The sequence below is a fragment of the Hypomesus transpacificus genome, chromosome 9, assembly GCF_021917145.1.
Source record: "Hypomesus transpacificus isolate Combined female chromosome 9, fHypTra1, whole genome shotgun sequence".
NCBI lineage: Eukaryota > Metazoa > Chordata > Actinopteri > Osmeriformes > Osmeridae > Hypomesus > Hypomesus transpacificus.
The window spans coordinates 4218871-4238359 of NC_061068.1; the positions used below are offsets into that span (position 1 = coordinate 4218871).

General features: G+C 40.7%; 5 protein-coding genes across 5 annotated transcripts; all 5 read right to left on the reverse strand.

Annotated features, from left to right (window-relative positions):
• Positions 1-84: 84 nt before the first annotated feature.
• Positions 85-1678, reverse strand: LOC124471435 (odorant receptor 131-2-like). Its single transcript, XM_047025918.1, has 3 exons — positions 1651-1678; positions 1232-1376; positions 85-1059 (listed from the first exon to the last, which is right to left on the reverse strand). Coding segments are annotated over exons 1-3 (819 nt in total). The 5' UTR covers positions 1653-1678; the 3' UTR covers positions 85-387.
• A 1554-nt stretch (positions 1679-3232) lies between these two features.
• Positions 3233-5130, reverse strand: LOC124471901 (odorant receptor 131-2-like). The gene is made up of 4 exons (XM_047026563.1): positions 5094-5130; positions 4778-4958; positions 3883-4275; positions 3233-3709 (listed from the first exon to the last, which is right to left on the reverse strand). Exons 2-4 carry the CDS (start codon positions 4940-4942, stop codon positions 3233-3235), a joined length of 1035 nt encoding a protein of 344 aa, XP_046882519.1. The 5' UTR covers positions 4943-4958; positions 5094-5130.
• A 4636-nt stretch (positions 5131-9766) lies between these two features.
• LOC124471903 (odorant receptor 131-2-like) lies at positions 9767-11560 on the reverse strand. The gene is made up of 2 exons (XM_047026566.1): positions 11405-11560; positions 9767-10600 (listed from the first exon to the last, which is right to left on the reverse strand). Exons 1-2 carry the CDS (start codon positions 11558-11560, stop codon positions 9767-9769), a joined length of 990 nt encoding a protein of 329 aa, XP_046882522.1.
• Positions 11561-13496: 1936 nt separating this feature from the next.
• LOC124471908 (odorant receptor 131-2-like) lies at positions 13497-15302 on the reverse strand. The gene is made up of 2 exons (XM_047026570.1): positions 15147-15302; positions 13497-14321 (listed from the first exon to the last, which is right to left on the reverse strand). Exons 1-2 carry the CDS (start codon positions 15300-15302, stop codon positions 13497-13499), a joined length of 981 nt encoding a protein of 326 aa, XP_046882526.1.
• Positions 15303-17227: 1925 nt separating this feature from the next.
• LOC124471909 (odorant receptor 131-2-like) lies at positions 17228-18770 on the reverse strand. Its single transcript, XM_047026572.1, has 2 exons — positions 18615-18770; positions 17228-18052 (listed from the first exon to the last, which is right to left on the reverse strand). The coding sequence occupies exons 1-2, from the start codon at positions 18768-18770 to the stop codon at positions 17228-17230; spliced, it is 981 nt and encodes a 326-aa protein (XP_046882528.1).
• Positions 18771-19489: the final 719 nt, after the last annotated feature.

A 19489-nucleotide genomic window follows, 5' to 3' on the forward strand; every position in this document is an offset into this window, starting at 1 on the left:
AATAATATTCAATTAATGGATGTTTATAGATCCATGTGTATGATAATTTTATTTACAGAAACACATTTCCATTACTGGGTATGATCTTAGATTTGCAGGCCTATGATGCATATTTATTAGCTTTCTGCAACCATGTAGTGAGGTGTTTTGCAACCTTGGTAATACAGATTAATGTGTAAGCTAACAAAGCAATCTTAAATACAAGGCCTAGATGTTTGTGTATATTATTTGCACTTTTTCATCAACCTGTAGTCACTAGAAAAATCTGTAACAGTCAGCATTGTTTTGTACAGGATAAAGTCGATTCTTTTTTTGTCTTATTAGACAGCACCAGAAACCTGGTGAAATATTTATTTTAGTAAATGGCAGAAAACAGATCGTTCAGGATCATTTTAACTTCATCAGAACGCTGGGCCTGACACGGCTGGTCCCGCCTCGACAGGTCAGGTGGCGGGCCCAGTACTTCCTGAACTTCTCATCCCGAAAACCGTAAATCATAGGACTGAGGAAGCGTGGGATGATGTAGACCAGCAGAAAGTTGACATAACGGATCTCTAGGCTGTACAGGGGGAACAACGCGATGAGCTGCGCTTGCATGGAAGGGACTACAAAGGCCAGCATGCATAGCAGCAGCTGCACGCCATGGAGCGCCACAGTGTTCCTGGCCTTCTTCACAGAGACCAGGTTAGAGGAGGCAGCGCGTGCCGCCAGCATGATCTTGCAGTAGGTATAGAGCAGGGTCAGGGCAACAAATGAGAAGTACAGACTATCGAACACCAGGTTCTTAGTGTAAATAGAGCTGTGACGAAAGAGAAGAGATTGGTCGCAGAAGATAGAGATGTAGAAGAATCCGGGGCTCTCTTTGGCCAGGGTGATGAAGAGGTCCGTCAGGGGTACAATCGCCGTCAGAGCGAGGATGAAGATGATGAGGACTATGGTTCGAGGCACGGTGCACATGTGGCCGTAGTGTAGTGGGAAGCAGATGGAGATGTAACGCTCCAGGGACATGCCTGCCAGGATGAGGGGGGTGGAGCGAGTAGTCAGCACGGCTGTCATCACCTGGAGAGGAGGATGGAAGAGAGAAGAGATACATGATAAGAATCGACGAGTCTTTATGGTATTCTCTCACTCAGATGGTCCCCCAGACATCACACACAAACATCCACACACACACACACATATACAACACACGTACGTACACCCACACATTGTACATCGAAACACACTTTACCAGCAGGCAGCAGATGGAGGCGTGAATCTTGAAGAAGATGTAGCTGACCACGTAGAGGGTTGTGACCAGGGTGAGCAGCAGCGCATCGTTGACCACCATGTAGATGAACATGATGTAGCGTGGATCTTCAAAGAACGACGAATGCCTGTGACAAGAAAGCTTAGACTGTCAGTTACTTGGTCCTGTACTGAGCAAACAATCGTAGTCTGAGTAAACATTTAAAAACAATATTTGAACTAGAGTGGTTGGCTACCTACAAACACGCACAGTGTGCACACACAGTGTGCACACACATCTACACACACACACACACACACACACACACACACACAAACAAACACAAACAGGAGAAGCAGCAGTGCCTGAGAAAGGTGTGGACCATACTGCCGTTAATGAAACTAAGTGCCAGCCACACCAACATGGCCACGATGTTCTTAGTCAGCGCAGCACTAAAGCTGTCTTTGGGTGCACCTACAGCCCCCCCGTTCAGGGAGGTGAGGTTGGTGGTGAAGGATGGAGGGCTCAAGGTAGAGTTTATCATCTCACTACCCTGAAACGAGAGATTACGTGGAATGAATGAACACTTAGACACCAATTTAACAGTTAAGGAGAGAAATAAGGGTTTGAATCCTTCCCTCATAAATTACAGTTCTGTAAAAAAAAATTTAGACACTGCACCTTTTTCTTTCATAAAAAAAAAGTTGAGAAGCACAATTTTGAGTGCGGAACAGAAGGGTAAAAATGTAAGAGGCCACTGCAAATTTGACCCTTCTGTTTTTACTCAAAATTGTCCTTCTCAACCTTTTTAAAAATGAAAGAAAACGGTGCAGTGGTGTCTCAATTTTTCCAGAGCTGTATATACAGTTTTTACAGTTTGTATATATTGTATACACTTCTACTTCTTAAAATCCAATGTAAGTAAATTCAACCCAACGTAAAAACTTTTGAAGAGGAAGAGAGAAGCAATAATCCACTTACCTGAAAGAAAATAATAGTATTTCCTCCCTTGAATTCAAGTGGCCATCTTCTGAAACAAATGTGTGACTTCCCAAGATGTTACCTGTAAGACATTTTATATGTATATACATTTTTTAAAATAACTTTCAAAATATAAATCTGCCACTATTTTAATATACAAATGTAGGTCTTTTTTCAGGTTGTAACACAAAAAACTCATGTTACACACAAAAAATGACAGTACATGTATGTGTGCAGCCATGTACTTTAGAAATAAAAATAAGAATACAATCTGCATACTTTATAAAATGTCCTAGTTCAGATTTATTTATTTATCACATATTTCACCAGATTTGTGACAAACTGTTTTTCTGTCTACCTTACCCAACAATCCATCAGCAGCACTAAAACCTCTTGTACACTGACATTAACAGACATTGCATAGTATGATGCTATTAAACATGTACACTCTGACCTGACTACATGTACCTGGTGTCATTACCAAAGACCACACAAGGCAGATTGGCTGCTGCCTTTTAAAGCTGCTGGGACTGTGTGAATGATTGATCAGTTTGCTGTGATGTCACAGGACTCAGATTAATGAGTGTCAGGGGTATGAGGCCTCCACCAATAGGAGAGCAGACATCCCATGTTGCCATGTTGTGTTTATGTGTTCATGTGTTTTCATTTTACTGATCCATGTTCTAGGGATTTTGATGTCCTTTTGCTGTTGCTCAGTGAAAAGAATGTGTGTTTCCATGATCAACTACTTTTACTTGGATAAAAGCATAACACGGATTATAGATTTATTTTAATTCGTAAAGGATTTCCACATAGTTAAGACAGCTTAATATAAAACACATTTCAAATGATTATTGTTTGTTTGTGCAACCCATACATTACATTAGCTAATTGAAAAAGTATCCCATTTCATTTTCATACAAAAGGCTAACATAAGACTAATGAACCGGTTTAAACTTCTGGATAGTGAAATGCTTTCATACAGTACATTCAATAATAATAATTCAATATTATTGTCACAGTTCATATTCTGTTATCTGGTATGTCAGGAACAACTCTAATGCTGCCAGGACCCGCCTTCCTTTCCGTTTCTGCACCAGGCTTCACCCTTTGTGATTGGACGCTGCACCAGTCACTCACGAAATACCTCCGCAGGTACTTCCTGAACTTCTGGTCGCGGACGCCGTAGATGATTGGGCTGAGGAAGCGGGGCAGGATGTATACGATGATGTAGTTGGCGAAGCGGATCTCCGAGATGTTTTGGGGGAAGAGGAAGCGCAGGATAATCTCCACGCTGGGGGAGATGTAGGAGAGCATACACATGAGGAGCTGAGCTCCGTGTAGCAGGATGGTGTTCCTGGCCCGCTCCGCTGACGTCCTCTCTGTGGACAGGGCCCTTGCAGCAAACAGCACTCTCAGGTACGTGTAGACCAGGGTCAGGAACACAAATGAGAAGTACAGGATGTCAAAGACCTGGCGCTTATACGCCAGGATAGGGTCCTGGAGAAGGAGGAGAGGACAAAATTATGTTTTGGGTTTTCTGTACATAGAGTTTGCTAAAAATTGTACAAGATTTTTGCTCTGCTCTAAACATCCTTCCAACACAACCCCATATGAATCCCACCACCGCTTTGTGTGACTGGGATTTGAAACAACCGTGGCCATTTTTCTACCTTGAAGACGTTGTGACGCAAGCAGAACACGGACGTGTGAAAGAAGCTGAGCGACTCGGTTGCCAGGGTGACAAATAGATCTGTGATGTCAGGAGCCACGCTTATGAACCATATCAGGCCAATCAGGATGTAGGTGCGACGCACGGTGCAAATCTCAGCGTGGCGAAGGGGGATGCAGATGGCGACGTAGCGCTCAATGGCCATGCTGGCCAGGTTGACGGGCGTGTTGCGTGTGGTGAAGACGGCGAGGAGGATGAAGAAACAACAGAAGGACACGTTGATGGTGTACAGGATGTAGCTCAGCAGGAAGAGGGTGATGGTGATGGTCAGCTGGATGCCATCGTTGATCACCATGTGGATGAACAAGATATAACGAGGGTCCTCATAGAACACCTGAGAGAGGAGGAGGAGAGAGAGAAAAGAGAGATGAGAGAGAGCGAGACAAATTGACTGACTGTAAGTGAGGTCAGTAATGTATCACCACATGCATTAAGTTATTAAGTAAATTCAATGAGTCCTGAACTCTGCATGGAAAGTTGATCAGTGACATTACTTTATCAGTTTGAAAGGCAACATTGTGAAAAATTACTAACTTAACTCACAGTCAACATGAATTGGAAAATTGATTATCTTTCATCAAACACAATTAAAAGAATCAATATTTGTTCAAGTCATCGTAGAATAACTGATGAAGAAGAAGAAGAGAGGAAGAAGACAAAGAGAAAACACAGAGATGAAAGAGGAAAGACGGGTCAGGAATTTCAAACTAACATATCTGTCGCATATCATGTAGAAAAATATGAGATGATAATAAACCATGGCTAGTAAATGGATGGAATAAAATACATGGAATAAAATACACTACGTATAGGACAGGATACAGCAGGATACAGACCCGGTGTCTGGAGAAGGTCATCACCACTGCTCCATTGATGTAGCTGAGACTGAACCAGATCACAACCACAATCAGGTTCTTGATGAATGCTGAGGTGAATGTGTCTCTGACCATCAGCTCAGAGGGATAGGTCATGTTGTTTGGTAACCCGACAGATGAGTTCATGCTGCAGTCCCCTCAGCTGAGGAGAGACAAGATGAAGAGACAAAAAGAGAGAGAGTAATGTACTTGTTTGAATAAACATCCACTTTCAAGAAGTCTACAAAATCTTCTTGAGACCTTGAATCACTGGAAAATCTCATAAAATGTACGTTACCTGTAAGAGGAGATCCTGAGCTGACAATGCATCTGCTTTTCTACCTTTCTACCGGTCAAACAAACATAATCAATCACTTAATATGTTAAGAGTTCACCAGTCAGAAAGTTTGCATGTTCAAGTTATTATCAGACTGTGATCTTAAGTTTCTCCATCTCATTTTTCTACCTCGGGCAAAAAAAAACTAATAACAGCATGCAGTACATGCTGAGGTCAAACACTGAACTGTTGCATAAGGTGTGCAGCGGTATTAACATTCATCATGAAAGAATGATATGTCTGTGTGCCCAGCTCTCTCTCAGCCCTCTCAATGAAACTGTATACTGTCGTTAGTGAGTAGCCTGCAAGACCTGTACATACAGACCTGTAGGCTTATTCTTGTGAACATCAACAATTCTTTTTTCCCCATTGAAGTTCATGTTAAATTGAAAAGAAATCCTGTTGTTTCCTGTTCCTGTTTCTTGTTTCCTGTTATTTAGAATTTTAGGCCTGCATCTCATGATTAACCCAGGACCTTTAATCCTGAGCGTGTGTTTTACAACAGCGATGTCCTCCTTCTCACCTTTGTTTTTTCAGTCTGACCTCGTGCAACAGTTGGTTTCAGCAGCCTGCTTGGTTAGACATAGCAATAGGTTAGATATGTGATGAAGTTAATATTTGCACTTCCAAATACAAGAACAGCAATACATATTCCTTTTCAACATTTCCCAGTTTTCTAACATGTTCACATTTTAAAATTACAAAACATCAAATATATGATGCAGCTAGTACAGATTTAACCGTCTCACCTTTTTACACAATGTCACAAAGTGGTCATGTGAATCAATGCATCACCCCTCAGTCTAGTCCTCTCCAGAAAGTATCTATTACAGACAATCCAGTCTGTAAGTCAGGTCTGCCGTACGGCGAACTAAACAGCCTTTTTGCCTACCTGTCAACAAGTGTAGCCTCTACCACTCACCTCAGCCAGTAATAGGTACTTGCCAAGCACAAGCCTGTGGGACTGACAAATTACAAGCCTTGTTCAACACCTTTTGTGATGTAGCCTACAAGGCGCTGTCGTCATCATCAGGTGATAGAGAGCGGGGTTAGTGATGATGATGATGTTTTGATGACTGTGAATATGACAGAAGGACAGAGAAAAAGATACACAGCAAATCATCTTTATTACAGATATTTAATATGGATGATGACTGTAATATGAGGAAGACCAGGTTTTTATGTGGTTGCTTTGCGATGTGGTCAGTAAACACAGTCCATTCCTTGACTCTGACCACCAAAATATTGTTAGAGCTATGCCCTTTTGATCCATAATCTTCTATTGTGCTTCTTACATGAGCTTTGGATAAGAAAATCGTCTAAATTAATAAAATACAATGCAAATGTTTAATTTATTGTGGGCTGATGCATGCGCGCAGACGGCACTGGGGATGGGGGGGACATGTCCCCCCCCCGATTCCTAGCGACCCAGATCCGTCCCCACCACTCTCCCTACGTAAGGCACAGCGGCGTAACAAGGACTTGGCGGGCCCGAGTGCAGATCTCACCAACGGGCCCCTTACCGACCTATCGTCAGGCGAAATTATTGAGTTTTCAGTTTAGCGATGCGCAAGGAAATTTAGGCTACTCATGATGTACAATTAAGGGTAACGACTGCTCCTTCTATGTGAAGATAGATTACGGTTTTTTAAAAGTGAACGGCTCTGACTCGCGAGTCTTTGGCTCTAGATTATGCTTGCTACAACACGGAATGAGCATAATGGAACAGTCAGTCATGAGCCGACGTATCTGCGACGTTTGAAATAGAGCACAGAGATGAGAAGAAAATCTGATCATTTACCGAGGCTTATCCGACGTTATGAATGACGTTTCGATCTGTCATGTGTGCTATCTGGGTACTAGTAAAAAAAAACAGTCACTTCGATGGTGAATATTTAATTTTATGTTCGTTAGATATGCTAGTTTACATTTAGTCTATCTAGCTTTAGCTATTTTCCGACTACATCCTGCACAGTTTACTATATCTAACCTGGCCGCTGCCTGGTAGCCTAGGCCTATATATGCATTTTTATGACTTTTAATAGCCATGTCAACTGCATATACCAGACAGTAAACGTTATGTAATTATTAGCCTACCCTGGTGGCTGAGTTTCACACTCATTGCTGTTGCCGGGCTGGGGGTCAGACGTAGCGTCCTCTTCAACACGCTTCGCCACAATCCAAATGAGGATAGTTTTGACAGCTTTGCCATCCTTACATCTTGCTCTTTTCGTTCCTGCCGCTTTCTGGAGCCACTTTTATGTTAAAGGGCATGGCATGGGGTAGCCTAATTCGCTTCAAAACGCTAATGCAACACAACTGTAGTATCCCAACAACAACTGTCTGTGGTATTCCAACAACTGGATGGGAACAATCCTGTGTGGGTGGGCGGGAATCTTTGACAACAATATTACCCAGACATCCTTGCTATTTTTCGAGGGCAATATTACTTAATAAAAACGACATTTGTTTTATTCAGCAAAAGGCAAATGAGGAAAAATTAATTATTTGCTGTTGTTAACACTGACTGTTTTTAAAATGTTTATTGGGCAGGTGATAGCTCATAATTCTGAATAACTGACACCATAATTGAGAAATGTTTGCGAATTGATAAGACTAGATCATATGTGATCTTCAATTGGCGGTATTACAGCGGTGAAAGGGGCCAGGTCAGATTGCCTTAAGGGGCCCGGTCAGGTTGTCTCGCTTTTACGGTGAGATCGAGGACGGGCCCCCTTTCGCCACGGGCCCTAGTGCAGCTGCACTCCTTGCACTCCCTATAGTTACGCCACTGGTAAGGCAACAAGCATCAGTTATAACTGCACAGCTGATTAGGCGATGTTAGCGTGTGTAACGTTGGCCACACAAAAGTACTACAACACTTGAAAAGAAAAAGTGTATTATGCTTATTTTAAAGTATTTTTGGAGCCGGCGTTTGTGCTTTTAGGCTTGGCGTCTTCCTGGTTGTCATGGAGATGACGTTAGTAGGCCCGTTCTTTTGGCTGTTAAAATTGTATTGTTTGGCTCGCTCCTTTTCGTTCAGTGCTCGAATTACGTGGTAAGCCGAGCTCCCATAGAGTGAGGACTGGCTCCCATGAAAGCAACAAAGTCAAAAATCTGAGGGGGTCTCTCATATCTAAGGTGTCTGCCGTATGTTGCATTATAATTTTGATCTTAAACAACTGTCATTACCCATCCCTGTGCGCCGCGTTCTCTTACCATTAAAGACGTTAAATTAAATTATAGGTTACTACGGGACGTACTTAGCCTGGATGCCAGCCCAACTTCTCCCCGCCCACAAAAACATTTGTTCGGGAAGTTGGGTCTGGAGGGTCTCGTATTGTAGCCTGGCTGCCAGCCCAACTTCTCCCCGCCCAAAAGAAATTTGTTCGGGAAATTGGGTCTGGAGGATCTCGTATTGGGGTCTCGTACCAACTACAGAAAACCAGAATCTGGGCGAACCAATGAAATTGCCAGGGCGGGCTTTATAAGATGATGGACAGATGATCAACAGTAACATAATCACCCACGTCACAAAAGAGCGCTTAAGTTGAATTCGTTTTGAACAAACATGGCTACCGCTGGAGATCTGGGATGTTGTGATTCTGCCATCGAGTCTGTTTTAGAAGACATCGACAGCGCATTAATTCATTTCAACAAACAACATATTACGTTGCTCTGATTGGTTGTAGGTCTATCTAATTGAGCGAAGAGGCATTTGTTTTACGAGTGCGGTTGAAACACGCCCCGTAGTCACAGCCCAATGGAGAGTTTTCAGACTCATATTCTTACTAGAATTATGAGTATGACAACGTCAGGCTAGGACGTACTAGATGCAGATTTAGAATCAGAAAATATGGCACTAGCAACAGCTAGTTCTAGCCAGGCGACTAGCTCTACCGAAGCTGAGGACGTGAAGAAGAATTTATGAAGGTAAATATTGCTGGTCTGGTTCAAATGAGTTACGTTATATTTCATTTTTAAATTTAGAATGTCTTCTTTGTTTTGCGAAATTGAAATGAAATATGGACTATTGCTATAGGCTACTATATATCAATAATATGTTGCATGCATGCAAACTCCTCACCTAATGCCTAAACCTCACAGCCAATCAGGGGCTGGTTAAAATAACATGATATTGTTTAGAAGAGCACAGATTCTACATTGATCTAGCCTCTTAATTTTGCTCTCAAAGTGCACTAGATTGATGCGTTTAACTTTACATTTTAAGAAATGTTCTTCCGGGGGAGCATGCCCCCGGACCCCCCTACAGGGTCAGGGGATTGCAGTATTGTTCTCACTTTTGTTACCTCAGTATTGCACTTCAGTAGGCCTATATATACTAAAGCTGCAATAAACATTGCATAAATGTACATATATATTACACAAAATAACAAATGGAGTTGGAATCATTTGCTGACAGCTTGGTCCCCCCCAGTTCAGTAGGGTGTTAACAAAGGAAATTACTCTTTTGTGGGAGGTTTCTGTTCATTTTATCCATACAAAGACTACATCCAAAACACAGATCAATTGTTCATTTATTGTAATGTATATATTATATATACTTTTATATACATATTGAAAAAGATTGCCGTGTTTTGACCATTGACCTCTGCAGTTTCACAAGTAAGCAGTCAGTCCCTTCTTGCTAACCGAGGCCTCTTGCCACTGACGTTACAGAGAGTGTCATTACGTGGGTAGGTGCTGGCATTCACCCTGCACAGCAGGTACCCCTTGAGATGCTTCCGGAAGGTCTGGTCCCTCAACCCATACACGATGGGGCTGACGAAGCGTGGGATGATCTGCACGATCACGTAAGAGAAGAATCTGATCTCCAGCAGTTTGGTTGGGAAGAGATACAGCAGGCCTCCTTCCAGTGCAGAGCGCACATAGGAGATCATACACAGGAGGAGCTGCAGGCCATGCAACAGGATGGTGTTTCTGGCCTTCCTGGCATCGCCACTGGCGGCTCGCGCTGCGAACATGATGCTTAAGTAGGTGTACAGCAGAGAGAGCCACACCAGTGCCAGGAAGACATAATGGGGGATGTACTGATTCACGCTCGTGGTCGTACTCTTGAAGACATTCTCTCGCCAGCAGAAGATCCTGGTGTTGAAGAAGCTGAGGGGTTCAGTAGCAAAGAGGGTGAAGACTTCTTTTAGGATAGGGATAGCACTCACCGCCCACATCAGACCGATAACCATGTAGGTGCGTTGGACAGTGCAGATCTGGGCGTGGCGCAGCGGGTTGCAGACGGCAATGTAGCGCTCGATAGCCATGGTGGCTAGATTGACAGGTGTGTTGAAAGTTGTGAAGATCAAGAAGACCAACAGCAAGCAGCAGAAGGACACATTCAGGGTATACACGATGTAGCTGAGGACATGGAGGAGGCATGCCAAGGTCAGCTGTAGCATGTCGTTAACCACCAGGTGGATGAACAGGATGTAGCGAGGGTTGGTGTTGAACACCTACGGAGATAAATAAAGACATTGTGGATGTATTTGTATTAATGGAAAACCAACTGAAAAAAGGGAACTTTTAAGTGTTCACAATGTGCCTATTTTATAAAAAATATATCCACTGGTTTCCAGAGTAGGGTGGAGAAGAGCAGGGTCGGCAATGCCCCCCCAAATGGAATGCTGTGCCCCCTCAAAAAATGTTTTTGTTAAAGTATGAATAATTGGCTATAAATTAAATATCAAGATGGCTACACTTTCCAGCAGAACATGCAGGTCTGCTCTTATTTTGACTCTCATGCTTTGTAAACGCGTGCTCCTCTTGTGAAAAAAATGCCCCCCCCCATTGAATTAGTTCTGGAGCCGAGTCTGGAGAAGAAACATCAGAAATCTTAAAAAATTACATCAAAAGCTGATGATGACACAGATGTAAAGTTGTGAAAATTGAATTAATTATGGATATTAGTTCAAGTACAGTTTACTTTATACATAGACAAAAATTAACACATCTTATCCCTAAAACAGTCACATCTGAAAACCTACAGTACTTATACTTTATTCTTCAGTTCTTAAATTTACAAATATAAAATGTTTTAGCTCTTTCCCGTTGTTCTGTTCAGTTGTATTCCTCCAAAAAACATCAAACGTTTTTTTTCACTAGTAATATTGCAAACTACCAACTTAAACCAGATGTATTTTCTCAAATGGGAAAAGTAAAAAAAAAAATGTTAAGTTACTCAACACATTTTTTTATAAAAATATGTAAAGATGCCTAAAAGATGGAGAAAGGGAAATAAAGGATGTATCTGTTTGTACCTGATGTTTGGTAAAGGTGTGGACCAACATGCTGTTGATGTAGTTGATGGAGAGACAGAGAGCCACCACAATGATGTTCTTGGTCAAGGCTGTTTCAAATGTGTCACGCTGCATCAGGACAACAGTAAAGTTGCTTTCCCCTGCTGAGAAGTTCATCTCTTTTACCTGATTTTCTAGATAACCAAAGAAAAGGTAAATATCATTTTTTTCTCAGTTGCTTGACCACACTTGTCCAAGCTGAATCTTTTTCCTCAACAATGAACACACACAATTAATAGTTACACAATTGTATTTTATACTGACTACAACCATAAACATGCCTTAACATAGTCATTCTCATGTATGTGTCTGTGTCGTTTCTTGATATACTTTATGTTGTAAAATATATAACAATAAAAAATGAGTAGCTATATCAAAGTCTGTTCTTTCTTTCATAACATGATTCAATGAAAGATTATCAGTGCAGAAAAAGTTTTCCTCAAGAATATGAATGTCCAGAAGCCAAAGCCTTTTCTTATTTTTCCTCATACAAGGTCAAGGTACCATCACAGACAATACAAATAAAGCACCAATAGATCACTTTAAAACCAATAAAAGGTTCACATTACTGTTATAGGAATAATTTGTATCAGCTCAACTAAGAAATGTGTTTAGTATTTGCAGCCTGTGTGTCACAGCAATGGGAAAAGGACTTCCTTTTTCGCCCCTAAAAAACAATCAGTTTTGCTTTTTATATTATGATGTAGATTGAGTAGATTCTAGTTATTTAAACAGTTTAGAAAAAGGCTGTGGGACCTGGGATGAATGCAAGGTTATATACAATGCTTGTCTTGGGAATAATAAAATGAAGGAATGAAGAAATTGCACATTAGGCTTATCTTCATCAAAATGCATGTGTTAATAAGGCTTATTCCATTAATGTAGCACATCGAATAGAACAGACGGCTCTTTTGCCCCAAAAAGAAACCAGAACACTTTTTATCTAATAGTAAAAGTACCAGAATGCTCTTCCGAACCATTCTAACCTAAGTCAAGCAGTGGTTGAATAAAAACATGTTAAGATAAGGATAGCCAGTAAATCCTTAAACTTGTCGTATTGTTGCATTAATGTTAACTTGATTATCTTTGAAAATAGTAAAACAATGGTTTGTCTGTTTATGTTTTTTATAGTGTTTGCATTTTACAATACATTAATTTACAATGCTAACAGTGCCATGCATTTGCAGTATATGAAGCAGTTGCATGTGATGCAGCTTGAATAGTGTGGCTGTACTCACCTCCAGTGAAGTTCTTCAATGTGACGGTCTGGTAACCTTTCTTTCAGTCTTAAGTTTATGTATTTAGATTAAAGCCCTGGGTTTTTATTGTTTTTGAGTGCAAGAAACAAGGAGAGAGAGAGAGTGTGCATCGTAATATTTGAGAATAAAGCCATGTTATGCTCATTGTATTAGCAAAAACAACAGCATTTTATTGGCTAGAATGAGAACCCTTCCCCAAGGTCAAGAAATGTTCACACTGGGATACAAACAACCAGGGATTTTATGCAGCTAACATAACTGTCAATCTGCATGATTATATTTAACACTTTATCTTCAATAGTAAGTGAGTTGATCTCTATGCATTTACTTTATGTATGGTTTACTGTACTTAATGACCTGCCTCAATTAATCACATTTATCACCACCACCTCAGAAAACACACAAATATTTTAATGTGTCTAAAACAGCAACATACAATCAAGAGAATGACACTTGAGAATTTTTCTGATGGCATACATATGCTGGTTGCACATATGTGATTGTTACATAACGTGGTTCAAACTCTGTTTGTCTAACCAGACCAAAGTACTGTAAGCTGAGAACCAGGCTAATTCTCAGATAACATTAAAGGCACCCTACAGGGAATGATTTTGTATTGTGAGTGGGCTGAACAGTGGTCAGGTAAGTTTCATCAGGTTGCTGCAATTTGTAAAATACTAACTACGGTGACTACAAAAATAAATTGTTTCTAAAATAGGTTGTAAGATTTCTGAATTGAAAGAAACTGTGACTGAACCCTCACCTCTGCAGGTCAGCAGTAAGCACCCTCTCACTTACAGAGGCCTTTTCTCTCTGCCACTGATCTTAAAGAGAGTGTCATTATTTGGGTAGGTGCTGGCATTCACCCTGCACAGCAGGTACCCCTTGAGATGCTTCCGGAAAGTCTGGTCCCTCAAACCGTACACGATGGGGCTGATGAAGCGTGGGATGATCTGCACGATCACGTAAGAGGCAAATCTGATGTTAAGCAGTTTGGTTGGAAAGATCTGGAGCAGTCCAGACTGCAGAATGGAGTGCACGTAGGTAAACATACACAGGAGGAGCTGCAGGCCATGCAACAGGATAGTGTTTCTGGCCTTCCTGGCATCGCCACTGGCGGCTCGTGCGGCGAACATGATGCTTAAGTAGGTGTAAAGCAGAGTGAGCCACACCAGTGCCAAGTAAACGTATTGGGGGATGTACTGGTTCTCGCTCATGGTCGTACTCTTGAAGACATTCTCTCGCTGGCAGAAGATCCTGGTGTTGAAAAAGCTGAGGGGTTCAGTAGCAAAGAGGGTGAAGACTTCTTTTAGGATAGGGATAGCACTCACCGCCCACATCAGACCGATGACCATGTAGGTGCGTCGGACGGTGCAGATCTGGGCGTGGCGCAGCGGGATGCAGACGGCGATGTAGCGCTCTATAGCCATGGTGGCTAGATTGAAAGGTGTGTTGAAGGTTGTGAAGATTGCGGTGACCAATAGGAAGCAGCAGAAGGACACATTCAGGGTGAACACGATGTAGCTGAGGACATGGAGGAGGCATGCCAAGGTCAGCTGTAGCATGTCGTTAACCACCAGGTGGATGAACAGGATGTAGCGAGGGTTGGTGTTGAACACCTACAGAGATAAATAAACACGTTATAGATCTATTTGTATTAATGGAAAACCACCTGAAAAAAGGGAACTTTCATGTCTTCACAATGTGCCTATTTTATAACAAATAGTTCTATATATCCACTGCTTTCCAGAGTAGGGTGGAGAAAAGCAGGGTCGGCAACGCCCCCCCAAACGGAATGCTGTGCCCCCTCAGAAATTATTGTGTTAAAGTATAAATAAGAAATACTGGCATTGGCTATAAATTAAATATCAAGATGGCTACACTTTCCTGCAGAATATGCAGGTCTGCTCTTAATTTGACTCTCATACATGCTTTGTAAACATGTGACGCCCTTGTGAAAAAAATGTCCCCCCATTGAATTCATTCTGGAGCCAAGTCTGGAGAAGAAACATCAGAAATCTTTATAATTGCATCAAAAGCTGATGATGACACAGATGTACAGTTGTGAAAAATGAAATTAATTGGAGATATTAGTTCAAGTATAGTTTACTTTATATGTGGACAACAATTAACACATCTTATCCCTGAAACAGTCACATCTGAAAACCTACAGTACTTATACTTTATTCTTCAGTTCTTAAATGTACACATATAAAATGTTTAAGCTCTTTCCTGTTTGTCTGTTCAGTTATATTCCTCCAAGAAACATGAACATGTTTTTTCACTAGTAACTTTGCAAACTAGTAACTAAAACCAGATGTATTTTCTCAACCGGGAAAAGTCACGAAATATGTTAAGTCGCGTAAAATAATTTTTTGAATAGAAAATAGGTAAAGATGCCTAAAAGATGGAAAAATTGAAGTAAAGGATGTATCTGTTTGTACCTGATGTTTTGTAAAGGTGTAGACCAGTGTGCTGTTGATGTAGTTGATGGAGAGACAGAGAGCCACCACGATGATGTGCTTGGTCAAGGCTGTTTCAAATGTGTCACGCTCCATCAGGACAACAGTAAAGTTGCTTTCCCCTGTTGAGAAGTTCATCTCTTTGACCTGATTTTCTAGATAACCAGAAAAAAGGTAAATATTATTTTTTTTCTCAGTTGCTTGACCACATTTGTCCAAGCTGAATCTTTTTCCTCAACAATGAATGCACACAATTAATGGTTACACAATTGTATTATATACTGACTACAACCATAAACATGGCCTAACATAGTCAAACCCCATGTCTGTGCAGTTTGTTGATATATTGTTGTAAAATATATACAAATACAAAATGAGTGGCTATATCACAGTCTGTTCTTTCTTTCTTTACATGATTAAATGAAAGATGATCAGCTCAGAAAAAGTGTTCCTCAAGAGTATGAAAGTCCAAAAACAAAAGCCTTTTTTTATTTTTCCCCATACAAAATCCAAGTACAATCAGCTGTACAAATAAAGCACCAATAGATCACTTCAAAACCAGAAAAGGTTCACATTACTTTGATGGGAATGATTTGTCTCAGCTCAACTAAGAAATGTATTAAGTATTTGCAGTGCTTGTGTCACAGCAATGGGAAAAGGACAGCTTATTTTGCCCTTAAAAAACTAACAGTTTTGCTTGTTAGATTATGATGTAGATCAAGTAGATTCTAGTTATTTAAGCAGTTGATAAAATTGCTGTAGGACCTGGGATAACGGCAATGCTTGTCTTGGGATTAAATGAATGCATGAATGGAGAAATTGCACATTAGGCTATGTTCATCAAAATGCATGTGTTAAAAAAGGCGTGTTCCATTGAAGTAGCCTATCAAATAGAACAGACAGCTCTTTTGCCCCAAAAAGGAACCAGAATACATTTAACCTCAAATTAAAAGTGCCAGAATGCTCTTCCGGACCATTCTAACTCAAGTCAAGCAGTTTTTCAATAAAAACATGTTGAGATAAGGATAGCCAGTAAATCCTTAAACTTGTAGTATTGTCAAATTAATGTTAACTTGATTATCTTTGAAGATAGTAAAACAATGGTTTGTCTGTTTAAGTTGTTTATAATGTATACATTTTACAATACATTCATTTACAAGGCTAAGAGTGCCATGCATTTGCAGTATATGAAGCAGTTGCATGTGATGCAGCTTGTATAGTGTGGCTGTACTCACCTCCAGTGAAGTTCTACAATGTGACGGTCTGGTAACCTTTCTTTCAGTCTTAAATTCATGTATTTTGATTGGAGCCCTGGGATTGATTGTTTTTTGAGTGCAAGAAACAAGGAGAGAGAGAGTGTGTGCATCATAATATTTGAGAATTAAGCCATGTTAAGCTTATTGTATAAGCAATAACAACAGCATTTTATTGGCTAGATTGAGGACCATTCCCCAAGGCCAAGAAATGTTAACACTGGGATACAAACAACCAGGGATTTTATGCATTTTATGCAGCTAACATAACTGTCAATCTGCATGATTATATTTAACACTTTATCTTCAATAGTAAGTGAGTTGATCTGTATGCATTTACTTTATCTATGGTTTACTGTACTTAATGACCTGCCTCAATTCATCACATTTATCACCACCACCTCAGAAAACACACAAATATTCTATTGTGTCTAAAACAGCAACATACAATCAAGAGAATGACACTTGAGAATTTTTCTGATGGCATTCATATGCTGGTTGCACATATGTGATTGTTACACAACGTTCTTCAAACTCTGTTTGTCTAACCAGGCCAAAGCACTGTAAGCTGAGAACCAGGCTAATTCTCAGGTAACATTAAAGGCATCCTACAGGGAATGATTTTGTATTGTGTGTGGGCTGAACAGTAGTCAGGTAAGTTTCATCAGGTTGCTGCAATTTGTAAAATACAAACTAAGGTGACTAAAATCTTAAATGTTTTGTTTCTAAAATAGCTTGTAAGATTTCTGAACTGAAAGAAACTGTGACTGAACCCTCACCTCTGCAGGTCAGCAGTAAGCACCCTCTCACTTACAGAAGAATTTTCTCTCTGCCACTGATCTTAAAGAGAGTGTCATTATTTGGGTAGGTGCTGGCATTCACCCTGCACAGCAGGTACCCCTTGAGATGCTTCCGGAAGGTCTGGTCCCTCAACCCGTACACGATGGGGCTGATGAAGCGTGGGATGATCTGCACGATCACATAAGAGGCAAATCTGATGTCAAGCAGTTTGGTTGGAAAGATCTGGAGTAGTCTTGACTGCAGAAGGGAGTGCACGTAGGTAAACGTACACAGGAGGAGCTGCAGGCCATGCAACAGGATGGTGTTTCTGGCCTTCCTGGCATCGCCACTGGCGGCTCGCGCTGCGAACATGATGCTTAAGTAGGTGTAAAGCAGAGTGAGCCACACCAGTGCCAGGAAGACGTAAAGAGAAGTATTATTCCTCTCAATTATGAATGGGTTCCGGAAGAGGTTTTCTAGATGGCAGAAAATCCTGGAGCTGAAGAAGCTGAGGGGTTCATTAGCAACTAGGATGAAAACATCTGGCAGGATAGGGAGGGCAGTCAAGACCCAGATCAGACTAATGGTGATGTAGGTGCGTTGGACGGTGCAGATCTGGGCGTGGCGCAGCGGGATGCAGACAGCGATGTAGCGCTCTATAGCCATGGTGGCTAGATTGACAGGTGTGTTGAAGGTTGTGAAGATTGCGGTGACCAATAGGAAGCAGCAGAAGGACACATTCAGGGTGAACAGGATGTAGCTGAGGACATGGAGGAGGCATGCCAAGGTCAGCTGTAGCATGTCGTTAACCACCAGGTGGATGAACAGGATGTAGCGAGGGTTGGTTTTGAACACCTACAGAGATAAATAAGCACGTTATGGATCTATTTGCATGAAAGGAAAACCACCTGACCAAAGGAAACTTTCAACCTTAAAGTTGTCACAATGTGCCTATTCTATAACAAATAGTTATATATAGCCACCACTTTTCAGAGTAGGGTGCAGAAGAGACATCAGAAATTTGGAAAATTACATCAAAAGCTGATTATGACACAGATGTACAGTTGTGAAAATGAAAATTCATTGTAGAAAATAGATTAAGTACGGTTTACTTTATATGTGGACCACAGTGAACACATCTTTTCCTTGAGACAGTCACATCTGAAAACCTACAGTACTTTACTTGTACTTTATTCTTCAGTTTTTAAAATTACACTTATAAAATGTTTCATTCAAGAAACTAAAAAAAAATAATACAAATTCACAGAACTAGTGACATTGCACCCATTTAAACCAGCTGTATTTTCTCAACTGGCCGGAGAAAATTGACAAAAAATAACAAGAACTGTAAAAATTATTAAAATGTTAAAATGCATAAAAGATGGAGAAAGGGAAGTAAAGGATGTATCTGTTTTACCTGATGTTTTGTAAAGGTGTGGACCAACATGCTGTTGATGTAGTTGATGGAGAGACTGAGAGCCACCACGATGATGTTCTTGATCAAGGCTGTTTCAAATGTGTCACGCTGCATCAAGACAACAGTAACGTTGCTTTCCCCTGCTGAGAAGTTCATCTCTTTTACTTGATTTTCTAGATACCCAGAAAAATGGTAAAGAGAAACGTTTTTTGCTTGAGCACATTTGTCCAAGCTGAATCTTTTTCCTCAACAATGAACACACACAATTAATAGTTACACAATTGTATTACTGACTACAACCATAAACATGCCCGAACATAGTCAAACCTCATGTATGTGCCTGTGCCGATAGTTGATATACTGTATGTTGTAAAATATCTACCAATAAAAAACACGTGGATATATCACAGTCTGTTCTTTCTTTCCTAACATGATTCCATGAAAGGCGATCAGTGCAGAAAAAAATGTTTCTCAAGAGCATGAATGTCCAGAAACAAAAGCCTTTCTTATTTGCCCTATACAAATTCTTAGTCCTATCAGAAAATACAAATGAAACACCAGGAAATCATTTCAAAACCAGAAAAGGTTCACATTACTGTGATGGGAATGATTCGTATCAGCTCAACTAAGAAATTAGTTTAATATTTGCAGTTCCTGTGTGACAGCAATGGGAAAATTGCACCCCAAAATTTAAGTTATGATGTAAATCAAGTAGACTCCAGTTATTTTAGCAGTTGAGAAAATTGTTGTAGGACATGGGTTATATACAATGCTTGTCTTGGGATGAAATAAATAGATGTTATTTTAGCAGTTGAGAAAATTGTTGTAGGACATGGGTTATATACAATGCTTGTCTTGGGATGAAATAAATGAAG

Bases quoted from the DNA above. Each gene is read 5' to 3' on its own strand.
- LOC124471435 (XM_047025918.1), bottom strand. The intron at 1,060-1,231 runs GTAAAGTGTGTT...CCTCCTCTCCAG, and splicing joins CCTCCATCTGCTGCCTGCTG to GTGATGACAGCCGTGCTGAC.
- LOC124471901 (XM_047026563.1), bottom strand. From the start codon at position 4,942: ATGAACTCATCTGTCGGGTTACCAAACAACATGACCTATCCCTCTGAG. The intron at 4,276-4,777 runs GTCTGTATCCTG...CTCCTCTCTCAG, and splicing joins TGACCTTCTCCAGACACCGG to GTGTTCTATGAGGACCCTCG. The intron at 3,710-3,882 runs GTAGAAAAATGG...CTCCTTCTCCAG, and splicing joins TGCGTCACAACGTCTTCAAG to GACCCTATCCTGGCGTATAA.
- LOC124471903 (XM_047026566.1), bottom strand. From the start codon at position 11,560: ATGAACTTCTCAGCAGGGGAAAGCAACTTTACTGTTGTCCTGATGCAG. The intron at 10,601-11,404 runs GTACAAACAGAT...TTATCTCCGTAG, and splicing joins ACACCTTTACCAAACATCAG to GTGTTCAACACCAACCCTCG.
- LOC124471908 (XM_047026570.1), bottom strand. From the start codon at position 15,302: ATGAACTTCTCAACAGGGGAAAGCAACTTTACTGTTGTCCTGATGGAG. The intron at 14,322-15,146 runs GTACAAACAGAT...TTATCTCTGTAG, and splicing joins ACACCTTTACAAAACATCAG to GTGTTCAACACCAACCCTCG.
- LOC124471909 (XM_047026572.1), bottom strand. From the start codon at position 18,770: ATGAACTTCTCAGCAGGGGAAAGCAACGTTACTGTTGTCTTGATGCAG. The intron at 18,053-18,614 runs GTAAAACAGATA...TTATCTCTGTAG, and splicing joins ACACCTTTACAAAACATCAG to GTGTTCAAAACCAACCCTCG.